At 47.6% G+C, this 17,261-nt stretch overlaps 1 protein-coding gene across 2 annotated transcripts in view; it reads right to left on the bottom strand.

Moving 5' to 3' along the window:
• Window positions 1-17,261, bottom strand: part of U2AF2 (U2 small nuclear RNA auxiliary factor 2) — a 118,601-nt gene that overhangs the window by 65,225 nt on the left and 36,115 nt on the right. For both annotated transcript variants that reach the window (XM_070944476.1, XM_070944474.1), the window contains exons 5-6: window positions 9,048-9,199; window positions 7,560-7,676 (exon numbers count right to left, since the gene is read on the bottom strand). In XM_070944476.1, the coding sequence (XP_070800577.1) occupies window positions 7,560-7,676; window positions 9,048-9,199 (269 nt within the window). The remainder of the gene's footprint in view (window positions 1-7,559; window positions 7,677-9,047; window positions 9,200-17,261) is intronic.

The raw sequence follows: 17,261 nt of genomic DNA, 5'->3' as shown, positions 1-17,261 counted from the left end.
TTATTCTAACAGTTTAGAAGATTGCAAATTTTTCACAATACTCTTGGGGTCGATAACTCATATTTAAATGCATATTCATGTTTATCATGATTAAGGTTCCAAACAATTCAACTTCTTCACCTTTAAGGTCCACAAAATTATTTATTTTTGGGGAGGGCAGGAGCGCTGAGTTTGTTTCTACAAGCCATCCATTCCACTATCTCCTGTGCACTGCTTGGAGTGTCCAAGCCTGGGCTCTTGTCAGTCAGATATGATGTCACTGGGTTGGAATTTCTTTGGCCATGCCCTCCATCTTCTGGCCGAGCCTTCAGTTTTTCCAACTCAGTCAGAGGAAAGTCTTGTTAGAGTTAGCTCTTAAATTTATTTAAATTTAAAGGTATTTTTCTTAGTTAATTTGGCCAATTTCTTTAATTCTTCAAAAAAAAAAAAAAAAGCGAGCCTTTTGAATTCGGCTTGGGTGAGTGAGTGAGTGAGTGTGAGTCAGCACCTGAGCGCTCTGCAGAGGAGGCTAATTGATCGCTCCCAGCCGGCCGTTTTCTCTAAGTGCAGCCAGGATCACAGGAAAGGCTTGGGGAAGCCTTTTAAAGCATGGGGGAGTCCGAGGCTTCAGATTTCGCCGCGGATTGCTGCAGGAGAGAGAGCGTGCTGACCGCATGGCCAACAGTCACCATTTCGCTGGTGGCGGCCATTTTGTTTGGGCTTAAAGGCACAGCAAACTATTGTGGAAGGCAGCTGGGCGAAAACTGCGAGGATTGCAGCTTTGGAGAGCCGGATCTGCTTCTGCTCATGCAAGTAAACGTGTTCCAGTATTTACTTGGGCTGCTCTTTCTTGCTGCTGCTGCCGCTGCTGCCTGATTATTGTAAAAAAACCGTGTTGCCGGTTTAGCAATTCATTATAAGCCCTGAGTTGCGCAATGAGTAATCCTTTTCATTTGCCTTATTTTGATTGTTATATTGTGTCCATTATGGCCAATAGTAGTGATTCTGAGGAAACTTATGCTCCTCAACCTCAGCCTAAAGGCTCGAGAAGATTGAGATCCAGTAAGCCTTCTGCTCACACCCAGGCTAAACAATCTAAATCATCTGCAGCTGCTGATAAAGATGCCTTGAGAAGACAAAAAGCTTTAGAAAAACATTTTGCAAAAGCCCAACTGCAGGTTGTTTCTAAATCCCCTGTGGTGTCAGGGGATCAAGGTGGGGCTCCCCATATTTTTCCCACTGTTATTATAAATCAAGGGCCTCAAGAGGAGCAACCTAACTGGTCTCCCACTATTGTTCAGGAACAACAGGAGTTTCATGCTGTTCCTTTTCAGGAAGGTCATGTCTTGCCTACTATTCAGCCCACTCCTGTGCCTTCCCAGGCCCCAGATGCTCAGGGCCCTGCTCCTTCAGCTACTTTTACGCCCACGGCAGCAGGGCTCCGCCCACAGGAGTCTACAAAGCAGGTTTTGTCCTCAGACTTACATTTTGCCATTGTGCAAACCATTACTCAGGGCATTGATGAGGCATTAGCCCAGAGGGGTTTTCCAGCTCCTGCTCACCCAAGGCCTTCCAGGGCAGACCCTATGACTCATCCAGCTAGACATAGGGATTACAGGGAGGAATCCTATCAGGATACTCAATCTATTCACAGTGAAGATTCCCTGGTAGGTGAGGAGGAATTAGGTGAATTTGAGATGTCTGGGGATGAAAGCCTTTCTCAGGATAAGCCTACTTATTCTGGTTTATTCAAACCTCATCTTTTCAGAACATTAATGAAGGCTAAAATGACTGCTAATATGGGCCAGGTGGATAAATCTACTTCTGCCCCCAGGGATTCTCAGGATTTGTGTGCCAGCCTGTTTTCAGAACAGGTCACTACTCAGGAGGTTATCCCATCTCCACAGTTCTTTGTGGATACAATTAAGAGGCAATGGGAACACCCTATTTCTGTTTCTCCTCCTAGTGGCATGGATAAGAAGTTGTTTTCTGTAGAGAAGGAACTTGAGGATCTTCTCCAGATTCCTACTGTGGATTCCCCCTTGACTAATTTGGCTTCGGCCTCTATTCTTCCCTCTGATAACGCAGAAGGATTGAAATCTGAGGATAGGAAGGCAGATTTGGCCGCGCGCAAAACTCATCAGGCCGCGGCTTGGGCGATTAGATCTGCTACTGCGGCTTCCTTCATGGCCAGAACTTCACTCCTCTGGTTCAAACAGCTTCAGACCAGGGTTTCCCCTGAGGATACCTGCCTGCAACAGGACCTTAGTAAGTTGATTGCCGCTACTGAATACACAGCTGATGCCTCCATTACTGCGGCAAAATTCGCATCCAGGGCTTTAGCTTCCAATGTGGCGTCTAGACGCTTGTTATGGCTACGCCAATGGCAAGCAGATGTTAGGTCTAAGGGCCGGCTGGCAGCTGCACCTTTTAAAGGACAACAGCTGTTTGGTGATGTGTTAGATCCCATCCTAGTAGAAGGGAAGGACAAGAGGAAGGTGTTGCCCCAGCTGAATAGGAGATATGATAGGAGACAGGCTCCTTACTATCGTAGGCAGTCCTTTCGGAGTGCGGAGGCGGGGTTCTCCGCCTCCCAATCTCAGCGACCATATTTCCAGGGAGGAGATAGACCTCATGACAGATTTATTTATTTTATTTATTAATTTAATTTGTATACCGCCCTTCTCCCAGAAGGGACTCAGGGCGGTGAACAGCCAAAATTAAAAAACATACAAATGCAAAAGTTAAGATAATTAAAAGAATTAAATCATTGGCTACCCAAATTTAAAACCCCAAATCCAAAAAATTTAAAATCCCAATTAAAAAACCATTTAGGCTAGGCCGGCTTGATGAAATAAAAACGTCTTCAGGGCTTTACGGAAGGTCCGGAGGTCCGGGATCAATCGTATTCCAGGAGGCAGCTCATTCCACAGGGCGGGTGCCCCCACAGAGAAGGCTCGCCCCCTGGGTACCGATTGGTCAAAGGGGTTTCGGATTCTACTCCATACTCTTTCTGGTGCCAAAGAGTTCGGGGGGCCAAAGGGCTATTTTGAACCTGAAAGACCTCAACGTTCACATTCAATACAAGAGGCTCAAGATGCATTCTCTGCATTCGATCCTGGGAGGCCTCAGACATGGGGATCTCTTAACATCAATAGACCTCAAGGAGGCTTACCTTCATGTGCCCATAAGGTTATCCCACAGGAGGTTTCTCAGGTTTGCCTTTGCGGGCCGTCATTGGCAATACCGGGCCCTTCCCTTCGGCCTATCATCAGCACCCCGCACCTTCACCAAATTACTAGACGTGGTGGCAGCTCGTTTGCGGGCCCATCCAGTCCGCCTGCAGTGTTACCTGGACGATGTGCTGATCCAGTCATCGTCTCCCAGTCAGGCACAGCAAAACCTTCATCTTACCATCCAGACCCTGCAGGATCATGGCTTCTCAGTAAACTGGGAGAAAAGCCATCTGACTCCATCCACCAGACTGGTGCATTTGGGGGCGGTAATAGACACCCAGTTATCTCAGGTGTTTCTGTCGCAGGAACGCAAGGACAGCATCAGACAGTTGATAGGGCAGATTCAGGCGTCTGGCACTGTGCCCCTTCTTCTCCTGTCTCAACTATTGGGAAAGATGATATCTTGCCTTGCCATAGTTCCCTGGGCTCGGTTTCATACCAGAGCCTTACAATGGTTCCTACTTCCCAGTCAGAAATCAGGGAGCAGCAATTCTCTAGGCAAGGTCAGGGTTCCTCCACAGGTGCTTCGCTCCTTGGACTGGTGGCTGTCGGTAGCCTTGGAGAAAGGATGTCTGTTTCGGGACCCTCCCAGACTGGTTTTGACATCGGACGCCAGTCTCTTCGGTTGGGGAGCGCATCTGGGAGCCTCCGTGACGCAAGGGCGTTGGTCTCAGGAAGATCTCCAGAATGACATCAACTGGCTGGAGCTGAGGGCAGCGCACCTGGCGCTTCGACACTTTCGGGCCGAGCTGTCGGATCAACATGTTCTACTTCTCACAGACAATGTCACGGCCAAGGCGCATGTCAACCGTCAGGGCGGCACCCGTTCGAAGGTCCTCATGTGCGAGGCGAGGCGGTTGTGTCTCTGGGCGGAACGACATCTTCGGTCCTTGAAAGCAGAACACATCGCCGGGACGTCCAACTCCACGGCGGATTGGTTGAGCTGGACTACGATAGACCAGGCCGAATGGCGTCTTCACCCGGACCTGTTTCATCTCATCACTGTTCGTTTCGGGGACCCGATCCTGGACTTGTTTGCTACCCCTCAGAATGCTCATCTTCCGAGGTTTTTCACCAGATTTTGGACTCCAGCGGCCGAAGGGGTCAATGCCCTTCGCTGCCTGTGGCCAACCGGATTGCTGTACGCATTTCCCCCGATTCCCCTGCTCCAGAAGGTGATTGGGAAGATTCTGGTGGAACAGGCGGAGGTGTTACTAGTGGCGCCGTACTGGCCGAGACGTCCATGGTTCGCAGACCTCATGTCCCTTTCAACGGAGCGCCCCTGGAGGTTGCCACCGCACCGGGTCTCCCTCAGTCAGGGCACTCTTCAACATCCAGACCCTCAATGGCTCCAGTTAACCGCCTGGCGATTGAGCGGGAAGCTCTCCAGAGGGAACTCTACCCCTCCGAGGTAATTTCCACTATTTTAGCTTCTCGGAAGCAGTCAACGCTTCGCATCTACCAGGCCACCTGGGTGGTGTTTTGTCGCTGGTGCGCAACGAATTCCTTCATACCAACAGCTGCGACGGTCCCGCAGGTTCTCGCCTTTTTGCAGCACGGCTTGAAGAAGAAGCTGTCCACTAATACGCTGCGTCGTCAGGTTGCTGCCTTGGCAACTGTTTTACCAGGTGAGGGTCCTATTCCCCTTTCACACCATCCCAAGGTTCGCAGTTTCTTGAAAGGTGCTGCCAACTTGTTGCCGCCCGTGGTCCAACGTTACCCAAGTTGGCACCTTCCTCTAGTTTTGCAGGCGCTCACCTGGCCTCCTTTTGAACCTTTAAGATCTTCCACTCTTCGGTTATGCACATTTAAAGTTGCCTTTTTAGTGGCTATTACTTCTGCACGCAGAGTTTCCGAGTTGGCGGCGCTTTCGGTCCGCCAGGATTTGTGCATTTTTCATCCGGACCGGGTCATTTTAACACTGGACCCTACGTTTGTTCCGAAAGTTAATTCTTGGTTCCATACGGCACAGGAACCTATTTTACCAGATTTTTGCCCTAATCCTAGGAATCAGACTGAGAAGCGCTTGATGTGCGGAGAGCCTTGCGATGCTATGTCAAAAGGACGGCTTCGTTTCGACGGACGGAGGCCCTGTTTGTTTCGTTTCAGCCCAGGTCAATGGGGAAGAAGGTTTCACCATCTACAGTTGGTCGCTGGCTCAAGGCTTGCATCGCATTGGCCTATGAACATCAAGCTCGTCCAGTGCCGCGTCGCATTACGGCACACTCTACTCGTAGTGCGGCCACTTCAGCTGCTTGGGCTACTCAAGCCTCCATCTTGGAGATCTGCAGAGCCGCTACTTGGACCTCTCCCTCGCCGTTCGTGAGGCACTACAAGTTGGACCAGTTCGCATCAGCCGAAGCAGCGTTTGGGAGGCGTGTCTTACAGAGAGTCCTACCGGCCAAGGGGACCCTGGACCGATCTGCTTCCCTCCCTTCTTCGACTTAGCTTGGGTATATCCCAGGCTTGGACACTCCAAGCAGTGCACAGGAGATTGAACGTTGGGCTTACCTTGAACGTTCCATCTAGGTGCACTGCTGGAGTGTCCAAATCCCACCCTGGCTTGTGCTGGTCCGGGGTCCAGGAGTGGTCGGTTTTGATCAGATGGCGTCTTCCATGGTTCCGGTTTCGTTGAAAAAACTGAAGGCTCGGCCAGAAGATGGAGGGCGTGGCCAAAGAAATTCCAACCCAGTGACATCATATCTGACTGACAAGAGCCCAGGCTTGGACACTCCAGCAGTGCACCTAGATGGAACGTTCAAGGTAAGCCCAACGTTCATTTTACTTCTATCTCCTATCCATTAATGCATGACATACAATCTATTTCATATTAGCTTTCTTCCTCTGTTTGTACAAATTCCATGTTTTGCTGTTCAATTAAATGCAGACATTCAGCAAAGGGTAGCATCAGCAAGAGATGCCTTTAATTAGAATAATTAATGAAACAAGTTTGCAGCACAATTGGAGTGATCTAATTAGTCCCAAATTCTAGAAAACAATGCTATTGAAAGAATTTGTCAACTGAACAAATAAGCAAGGCACTACTATTTCTAAAATGTCCTGCATCCAATATTTATTTATTTATTATTTATTTATTTATTTATTAAATTTTTATACCGCCCCCTCTCCCGAAGGACTCAGGGCGGTGAACAGCCAAAATTAAAAACACACAATACAAATATTAAAATAGATTAAAACGAAATTAAATTATCTTTGGCTTCTCCAATTTGAAACCCCTTGCCCATAAAATTCCCCAATTAAAAGATTTTTAACCCAGCCCGGCTTCCTGAAATAAAAAAGTCTTCAGGGCCTGGCGGAAGGTACGGAGGTCCGGGATCAGTCGTATCCCTGGGGGTAGCTCATTCCAGAGGGCGGGTGCCCCCACAGAGAAGGCTCTTCCCCAGGGGGTCGCCAGCCGACATTGCCTGACAGACGGCACCCTGAGGAGGCCCTCTCTGTGGGAGCGTGTTGGCCGGTGGGAGGTTATCGGAGGCAGAAGGTGGTCTCGTAAGTAACCGGGTCCTAAGTCAATCCCACTGTCTCCTGGCTTTTTTATTTCATATATTGGAAAAGAATGGATATCTTTCCATCTGGTTTTTCAGCATTTGCATAAATTACTATTGTAAATGTTTCCTCTCCTGCTATCACATTATTCTATGGAAATCTTTTCTAAAAACTAAAGTTAGCCTTTGAATTAAATTTAATTTGCAGCAGGCTGGATTAACTTTACACCATCAACCTCCACAGTTGTGGCCTAAGATCACGGTAAAACATACAAAAAGAGCTCTTATAGAGCCTCATACATAGCCCAGCTTTAGAACTCACAAACACGGACTATGTTATATTTTGAACATTCAATAAGTCTACATGAAACTATTTTATGCATTTCCTTTGATTTCTCCAGAATCATAATCGTGTGAGTAAATCAGTGTGTCAAGGTTCCAAGGAACACCCCCAACAAAATAAAGCTCTGAGGCCTGAGGTTCCTCAAAGTTCCAATTTATTAGAGATGTCATGTTGGCACATCTGGGGAAACCCGAATCTGAAAGCTTCCAGGTTTTCCCCACCCAGCTAAGAGTTCACAGCCCTGCCCCACACCTACAAGTTCATCACATTGTCCAATCAACTCTTCACACTCCACCGGATACAATCTTCAGGCGGTCTCCATCAGACGCAGGCAAAAGTCCTTGAATACGGAATGTTATGACTATCTACCACTCCAACAACAACCCCCTCCCAACTTCCCCATCTAAAATATGTGGCAGTTTAGAAGCAAAAAGAAAATTGTCTTCCAAAACTGACACAGTGGTGTTTTAAACCTGTCCTGAGTCACTATAAACTCACCTCCAGAAAAGCGAAGTTCTTGTCCTGGTTAATTTGCACAGCCAAGACAGGATTACCAGGAGCCTGAGTAAGGCCACCAAGGCGCATCTGGGCATTGAAGAAATCCATCATTGCTTCCTATTGGAATCATGGAAAGAGAGGCAAAGAGTAGATGTATGATACAAGCTGGAATGGCAACCTGGACCACAAATAGGTTACAAAACAACATTTCCTACTTGCCTGCTATGATGGTAGCAAACTGTAAAGCTATGAGGATTGCACTCCCATACACTATTCACTTAAAGAGAAATGGAAAACTCTTTGGGCTTTTTTTTCTTTTTGGTAGGGATAATTAAATAACAAGCAACCATATTTATTTCTCTGGTCATTTAGGTTTTAATAAATCTCCCTCTACTAGATATAAGCACCCTGAGCTACAGTCAGGACTGCAAATAAAATATAATACTTGCCCAGGGTCTAGTGGAGTAGCAGCCATAACAAATTTAATGAGATGAACTAATGTCCCATTCCCATATCTGAATGTCTAAATCAGAATTCACCGCTTCAAACCAACAATGTTGATCAAATGTAAATATCAACTCTTCTTCTTCTTCCTAGCGTATTCCCGCAAGTGCAGGGTCCGCTTGAATGTAAATATCAACTGTACAAGACAAATTTAGATGTCCCTAGAAAAGATACTATATTAAACTGAGCAACTCACTGACTCAATGTAGTCACTTTGGCTCATAATTAATGAAAAGCCAGAAACGTCCTTTGAAAACAGCATCCTCTTATCTGTATCACGTAGAGAAAAAAGTTGAGCTGCTTTTTCTGCATTTCAAGCCATCATTTAACCAATTTTGGCCCTAGCACTAAGGATGGATATGTCTATATTGCACCTAACTCAGAAGTGTGGATAGCAGTAACCCCAAATCAAGCATTTTTCTTTTTAAAGACAAACACTAACATGTGTGGGGAGAAGACATGATCTGGTAAGAAGGAATATTTAGAATATCCTTTCAGTCTGGCTACAATTCCCATCAGTATATCTGGAAGGTACCAGTTCAGAGAAAACAGAAATTCATTTCATGCGATTCATCGATGAAAAACACCACAGAAAGTACTCCAAAAGTTTGTATCAATCAAATATGAGTCATTAAATGCCAAGTCATAATGACAGTTTGAGCATGGCTGCATTTAACAAGGTTCAGTTGGCTCTCCCAACTTAAACTTCCAGTATTCCCTTTGCAACCCCTCAAATTCAATGGCAAAATGTCAAATATGTAGTTTTTGATCCCAAAAAGGCAAAATAAGACTGGAAGTGGTGGAATTCCTCTGGGTAGTGAGGCACTCCCATTTCCATTCTTACCCCCATCTCTTTAAAAATAAAAAAGAAGAAACAAATACTAAACCAGGCTGCTTTTTCTGGTGGTGTCATTGAAATTGAGCACTTGTTGCAGCCAAAAGTTTCAAGGCTGAGCAGAGATAACAGAGTAAGCTAACAAGTACCTCAGTGATTCCAAAAGGGATATTGCCAACATAGAGACGTCGAGCTTGTCGCGTCATTTGGCTGCCGACTACAGGCACAGGTGTAGGTGTTACTGCCAGCCCATCTGGAGTCATGGTTGGTAGTAGGGCTGTAGCTGGAATTTGTCCCGCAGCTAGAAATGAAAAAAAAAGTATACTGAAAGTTACCAGCTCTGATTCTCCTGATAAAAACATTATATATTGGGAAAGTCTTTATTATATAAATACAGGATTAAGGATGTGCAAAATGTTCCATTGTGAAACATGCCAACCCCAAACAGTCCCCTTTTGTGTGTTACAGAAGTGGCTTAAAATAGGTCTGTTTTGAAGATAGAGCACTTCCAAAACATTCAGAAGTCAGAACATTTTGAAGGGCCCTAAACAATCTGTGGCAACAGTGGGAATTAAGGTGTTATTAAAGCATACCGTATTTTTTGGAGTATAAAACGCTCCGGACTATAAAACGCACCTACCTTTTTTGGGAAGGAAAACAAGAAAAAAAAATCTGCCTCCTTGCAGCAAACAGCCTTTTTCAGTTTCAGTTTCAGCACAGCCTGATTAGCACAAGAAAAAAAAATCTACCTCTGCCTCCCAGCAATTTGCCTCCTTGCAGCAAACAGCCCGTTTCAGCTTCAGCACAACCTGATTAGCACAAGCAGCTGATTGTCGGTTGGATTGGCCTCCCGACGATCAGCTGTTTCAGGCTGCAGGGATTGCCATAGCCTATTGCAGCCTCCGCGGGCCCCATTTTTGACCTCTGCTTCCTGTTTTCAGCCTCCGCGTGCCCCATTTTCCGCCCGTTTCGGGCGGCAGGGATCAGAATACACCAGATACAGGAAATGTTCCTCAGTTGAAATAGAACATTCTGACCACAACATGGATGTTATACAGCTGTTATAAGGTCAAACTGGGGAACTCCTAGGCTGAGCCTTTTTAGTACCATTTCTGCCTTTAAAATCATGTGTTCATGTATTTATTTAGTAGATTTTTATGCCAACTTTCTTACTTTATAAGAAACTGAAGGCAGCCAACATACTTAATACTCCTTCCTATTTTTCCAACAACCCTGCGAGGTGGGTTGGGTTGAAAATGAATGACTCAAAATCACCCAGCCACCTTTCATGCCTAAGGTGGGACAAGACCTCAAGAGTTTCTTGGTTTCCAGCCCAGCACCTTAACCATTATATCAAACTAGTTCACTCATGCTCACTGCCTCTCCCTTCTAAGCAGCACAGCCACAGAACTGCCAGCCTGTGGTTTAAGATTAAAAACACCAACCAAAAATAAATATGGATTTGGTCTATGATTAGTAAAACCTAGATCAGTGTTGGCGAACCTTTTTGGCACTGAGTGCCGAAACGGGAGGGCGCGCACATGTGCTAGAAACCAGAAAAGCAGCCGCCCAGTGTGTATGCGCGTGCCGGGCGGCTGCTCTTCCAGTTTCCGGTGCGCACATGCGCACTGGCCACCTGGTCTTCCAGTTTCTGGTGCACATTTGCACGCAAAGACCAGCTGGCCAGTGCACATGTGTGCACCGGGAAGATAATCTTCTGGTTTCCAGCCAGAAGGCCCGGTGTGCACACCAGAAACCGGAAGAGCAGCCGCACCTGTAGTCTGTGGTCTGTGGTTCATGGCCACAAAAGGTATTTAAAGGAGGTCCATGGTGAAGAAAAGGTTGAGAATCACTGATCTAGAAGGTATGAGAACTCTAGTCAAGTTCAGAGTAAGGGGCTAGAAGGCAATATTCCATGGACAGAGTTGTGCGGGAAGAGTTTTTAAGGGAATGGTGGGTTGTTGAGATGAAGTAGTCTGGCTTTTAATTGTGGTTGGGAAATTGAGTTGTCATGCCCCCTGAATCTGCGGGGGGAAGATGAGCTGGAACAAGAACTGACAGAGATGGAGAGGCCGGCTTCATTGGCCTTGGAGGAAACTGGGAAAGGGCAGAGTCAGTCCAAGCTTTTCTGAATTAGTAAGGCCTGCAGACAGGGAGAGCTCAGAAGAGCAAGGACTACCCCCTCCTGGTCCGAGAGCAAGGAGGGAAGAGAGACAGCGAGATCAATGCAGATTGAACTGGCTATGAGGGAGGAGAGTGCCCCGCCCCCTTTCACAAGGTACACCTGGGGACTGAGATGTAAGAAGGTGCTGGTGGGAGGGGCATTTGTCAGGAACAAGCGTTGAATCTCTGGAGCCTCGTGTGCACTTGCCAAAGCCTGCAGATTGAACATTGGACTTACCTGAAGGTTCTTTCTCCTTGCGCTGTGTGAGAGTCCATCGAGTGGGTTATTCCTCATCCGATAGGCCAGAGACTGAGTAAGCAATTTGACTAAACACACCTCCTCTTCTGGTTTAGCCCCAGTTCAGCACGAAGTCCGAATCTGAAGAAACTGACTCCCTGAGCGAAACAGAACACAAAGAAAGGTTCCAAGAAAAAAACAAGGGGGGGTATGGACTCTCACACAGCACAAGGAGAAAGAACCTTCAGGTAAGTCCAATGTTCATTCTCCCTTGTGCTGTTTAGAGACTCCATCAAGTGGGATATACCCAAGCTAAATATCCCCAGGGCGGGAAGAAACAGAGGAGGTGGATCTGCCCTCCATAGGGAGGACACGCTGTAGAACTCTACGGCCAAAAGCCGCCTCGGCTGATGCAAATTTGTCCAACTTGTAATGACGAATAAAGGAAGTTGGTGACACCCAGGTAGCCGCCCGGCAGAACTCGAGGAGTTCAGGCCGCGGTGGTGGCGGCACTACGGGTCGAATGAGCCGTAACACAACAAGGAAGTTGTTTGTTCCGACGCTCGTAAGACAGGGTGATGCAGGCTTTGATCCATCTGGCGATGGTGGACGAAGAAACCTTGGAGCCAAGTGAGATAGGTTGAAAGGAAACAAACGACGATTCTGATTTGCGGCCAAAAGCAGTCCGGGAGATGTACTTCTTGAGCGCTCAACGAACATCCAATGTATGCCAGCGATGCTCGTTGTGGTGAACAGGACGGGGACAGAAGTCCGGAAGAACAACCTCCTGAGATCTGTGGAAGCAGGTATTGATTTTCGGGAGAAAGGTGGGGTCCAATCGTAAGACGACACGATCCAAATGGAAAATACACAGATCCTTGCGGACGGAGAGGGCTGCCAGTTTGGATACTCGACGAGCCGAAGTGATAGCCACTAAGAAGGCAGATTTGAAGGACAGGAACTTGAGATTGACAGAGGACAGTGGCTCGAAAGGTGCCTCCACAAGAACCTGCAAGACTAGGCACAGGTCCCAGGAAGGATATCTGTGAACAACAGGTGGACGCAGATTGGCCGGTCCCCGTAAGAAACAATGGACATGGGGATGAAGGGACAGAGACCTGTGACCTTTACAGGAGAACTGTTGCCAGGGCCGCGACCTGCCGTCTAAGGGTATTGACTGCCAGTCCTGCTTTGAGGCCCGCCTGAAGAAACTCCAGGACCTGTGGAATGGTAGCTCGTGTGGGATCAATGTGCGATGAGACACACCAGCGACGAAATACGGACCAAGTGGCCTCGTAAATGCGAGTGGTGGAACTTCTGCGTGACGCAAGGAGAGTGCTTATCACTTCTTCTGAGAATTGATCTTGTTTCAGAAGCTCCCTTTCAATAGCCAAACGGCTAGCTGAAGCCACTGAGGGTCTGGATGGGTCACTGCTCCCTGAAGAAGTGAAACTTGGTCCGGCGGGATCCTCCAGGGAGGAGCAATCAAAAGCTCCTTGAGGTCTGCGAACCAGGCTCGTCGGGGCCAGAAGGGAGTGATCAGAATAACCTCCGCCTTCTCCTCCAGGATCTTCCGTACGACCCTTGGGATCAATGGAATGGAAGGAAAGGCGTAGAGCCGACCTGGAGGCCACTGGCAGTGCAGAGCGTTGGTGCCATCTGCCTCTGGCGTCCAGTACCTGGAGAAGAATCCGGTCACTTGGGCATTGGTCGGAGTGGCAAACAGATCCACCAATGGTTGGCCAAAAAGCTGAACTATCTGACGGAAGAGGGATGAAGCTGCCACTCCGCCGGATCGATGTCGGTACAGCTCAGCCAATCTGCGTGAGTGTTGAAGATTCCCGCTATGTGCTCTGCTTGTAAGGAGAGCAGGTGCCTCTCTGCCCAAAGACCCAACTGAGCGGCTTCGTCCATGAGGAGTCTGGAACGAGTACCGCCCTGACGATTTACATGGGCCTTTGCCGTGACATTGTCCATCCACAGAAGAACATGATGCCCCGACAGTTGATTCTGGAATTAACGGAGCAAGGTGGGCAGCCCGCAGCTCCAGCCAGTTGATGTCGTTGAGGAGATCCTTGGCTGTCCAGCGCCCCTGAGTGAACTGGGAGTTGAAGTGTGCCCCCCAACCGACCAGGCTGGCGTCCGTGATGACAAGACGGTGCGGTTCGAGAAAGGGGGACCCTTTTCTCAAGGCAGTGGAAGTCCACCAGAGGAATGACTTGAGGACTTTCGGAGGCACCTTGATCCGAAGGGTGGAATTGCTGGTGCCCGCCTTCTGGCTTGGAAGAAGCCGTCATTGCAGGGGCCTTCAGTGTAACCTTGCCCAGGGAACGATTGACAGGCATGAAATCATCTGCCCTAGCAACTGGGAGAGCAGGAGAAGCGGAGCCCTGCAGAGTGCTCTGACCTGCTGCACCGTAGCCGCGTTGTTGTGAAGATGCTCCTGTGAAAGGAAGACCTGACCTGATGTCATATTGATGCGGGCACCCAGGTGGACCAAATCGGTGGACGGGATCAACTGGCTCTTTTCCCAATTTACCGTGAAACCGTGTTGTTGCAGAGCCGTGATGGTCAGTTGAAGATCCTTGCGGGCCTGTTGGGGCGAGGAAGACTGAATAAGAATGTCGTCCAGATAGCATTGCAATCTGATCAGGAAGGACCGTAAATGAGCTGCCACGTCTAGAAGTTTAATGAAAATACAGGGGGCAGAGGAAAGGCCAAAGGGCATGGCCCTGTATTGATAATGGGCCTGCCCGTAACAAAATCTAAGAAACCTCCTGTGGGAGAGCCTAATGGGGACATATAAATAGACCTCCCGGAGATCAATAGATGACAAAAAATCTCCCAATCTGATGCCACTCAGGATGGAATGCAGGGAGTGCATTTTAAAGCACCTGTAATGAATGTGGACATTCAGGCGCTTCAAATCCAGAATGGCCCTGTAAACCCCCCGACTTCTTCTGAACTAAAAACAAAATAGAATAGAACCCAGAGCCCTGGTGTTCTGGAGGAACTGGTTCAACAGCCCAAATGGACAGAAGATGTTGAATCTCAGCTTCCATCAAGGGCCTCTTGGCAGGGTCAGAGGAGATAGAACATTGGGTAAAACGACGTGGGGGTGAAGAAATGAATTCCAAGGTGACCCCAAGGGACATCGTCTGAATGGCCCATGCATCTGTGGTCGTGGAACGCCAGATGTCTGTGAAGTAAGCAAGCCAACCACCAATGGAAGCTGAAAGGGGAGCGGTATTATTTCCTGCGATAGGGACAAAATCCGGATCCCCGGAAAGGACATCTGCCCTGAGACTGGCGTGTGCGGTCTCTGAAGGACTGTCGCTCTTGAGGTCTGTTGGAGGTATGACCGAACTGTCGTGCAGGCGGCGGGGTCTGAAACCCGTGCTCGGTGGAACAAAAGGACTGCCTGCGATAGGGAAAGCTAGATCGTCTGTTGTAACGCCTGGATGAGAAGGGGTGGACCTTCCGTTTGTCCCTACCTTCCACTAACACAGGATCCAAGGCCTCTCCGAACAGGGACCCCCCTTTGAAGGGGGTTGCTGCAAGGCGCCACTTGAACTTCATGTCCGCTTGCCAGTGACGGAGCCAGAGTAGATGACGTGACGCAATATTGGAAGCCATGGCGCGGGAGGCGAACTTGGCTGAATTGAGTGTCGCGTCTGCCATGTATTCGGTGGCAGCAATTATCTTGTTAATAACCTGGTGCTGGCGAGCATCCTCGGGAGACGCTCTGGCCTGCATTTGTCGGAGCCAGATGAGGGATATCCTGGCAAAAAAGGAAGCGGCCGTGGCTGATTTAATAGCCCATGCAGAGGCCAGATGTGTCTTACGTGTGGATATCTCAGCACGTTTGCCCTCCGTGCAAAGCCCCTCTGCCGCATCGGATGGCAGGATGCTAGGAGAAGTCAGGCTGGCCATGGGAGGATCAATGACAGGAAGCTTCAGATCCTCAAATTCCTGTTCAACTGACTTCCGGTGTCACCGTAGGCGCTGAAGACGCTCCTTTTGTGAGCGCCAGCCCCGCGATCGCGTAAAGCCGCTAGAACAGCGCAAATCAGCTGTCTAGCGGCTTGGAAACTTTCTCCCCGGGAAAAGGGGAGGAAGAGAGAAGACAGGCGTAGGTAGAGCTCCCCAAGAAGCCCCAAGAACAATTCTGGGGCTCGAAGGGTGAGAGCTCCCTGGAAGCCCGACAGAGCTCCGGATCCGGGATGATTCTGCTTTAAGCAGAACAAGACGCTGCGACCACCCCTGCAAACAACACTTGGAATTAAACAGTGGATTTGGAAGCAGGCTGAGCAAAGCCAGGAGACATCAGATTTGCAAGTACTAAACTTTAACTCTAAATGTGTATTACTTCCTTCTGAGCTATTAAGGGAAGAAAGTGAAACCAAGATGGCGATTGAGCTCTAATGGTGCGTGAAAGTGAAAGTTAAAAGGAAAGTTCCGTTTAGTGCTGGTAGCCCCTGTTTAAAACTAGAGATCCCTGCTTTGAAAGAAGATTGAAGGTCAAAAAGACTATAGTAGTGTTCTTAAAAAAATGATTGACATTATTTAAAGATTGGAAACTTTTGGATTTGGTGGATTTGTTGTTCTGGTTGCTGAATTTAAATTGGAAATTAAAAATGGCTTCAAAAGAAATAAAGACTGTTGTTAAAAGTGCTGGGAGCTCGCCAGCTCAAACGTCCAAATTGCAACCCCTCACTGCTCCAACGGAACCACCAATATTAACACTTGAAATGTTGCAGGAAGCCCTTAAAACACAAGCCTCTGTTACAGAAAAAAAATAACTGCGGTGTTTGAGGATAAAATGCGAGATGTTGCTGATGAGATGGCTGAAATTAAACAGTTTATTCAAAATCGAAATCAGGAAATTAGAGAAGATATTGTCATGGCAGTCCAAGGTCTGGCAAGCCACATTGAAACACTAGATGAAAGAGTGGAAGAAATTAAGCAGTTTAATGTGAATTTGGAAAATAAAATGGAAGAGGTTCAGAATAAGATGGAAAGAGCAGAGGCCGATGTAACAATGATACAATATAGAGACATGGAATTTGCTTTGAGAATAAGAGGCCTGAAGGAAAATAAGCAAGAGAAACTGAGAGAGATTTTTTCAGAAGCATTTGCACAGATAATGGGAAAACAAAAAGCAAATCTTGAGTGGCAAATTGACAAAATTTACCGTGTCAATTCATGGGCCGCCAGACAGAAACATTTACCAAGAGACATTGTAGTTTACTTTACTACGAGGAGAATACGCAATGAAATTTTACAAGCCACTTTTAAAAATAAACCTCAAGTGGAGGGGCAGGAGGTTTTAATACTGAAAGAAATCCCCCCTAAAATGTTGAGAGCCAGAAGGGATTATACCTTCTTGGTGGAAGAACTGAGAAACCGTCAGATACAGTACAGATGGGAGGTTCCAGCTGGACTAGTGGTGAATTATTCAGGAGAAAGATATCGTCTTAATTCAGTGTGGAAGGCAAGAGATTTTTACACCAATGTACTAAAGGCTGGATGCCCACAGTCCCCAGAAGCCAGAAGGAAGACGGAAGCAGAGGGGGCAAGAAAGGGGGAGAAGGAAGAATTGTTGGCACAGGCCCAAAGGGGAGCTTTGATTACTCAAGAAGATTTAATACAACTTTCGACTACTGTTCAAGCCTTGGAGGTAGTCGAAAAAATAGAAGAACCTAAGGATCAAAGACAGACCCGAGCGGCAGCCAAGTGTCAAGAAGAATTAAGACTGCAGCAACTTCAGATGACAACTCAAGAAACTACAAAAACAGAAGCAGTGGGAGGAGCAAGGCCCAAAAGCAAAATGCATGGAGATTTCCAGCAAATGCTCCGCAAGCTTCAGGGTGCCAAGAATGGCAACTAGATTTCTGACTTGGAATGTTAATGGCTTAAATTCACCACAGAAGAGGAGAAAAATATTTCATTATCTGAAACA

The sequence above is a fragment of the Pituophis catenifer genome, unplaced genomic scaffold (genome assembly GCF_029215685.1).
Source record: "Pituophis catenifer annectens isolate HBS135680 unplaced genomic scaffold, rPitCat1.0.hap2 SCAF_5, whole genome shotgun sequence".
NCBI classification, from domain to species: Eukaryota; Metazoa; Chordata; class Lepidosauria; order Squamata; family Colubridae; genus Pituophis; species Pituophis catenifer.
Note: the sequence above shows the minus strand (reverse complement) of the source record. Positions and strands in the feature narration are given on the sequence as shown.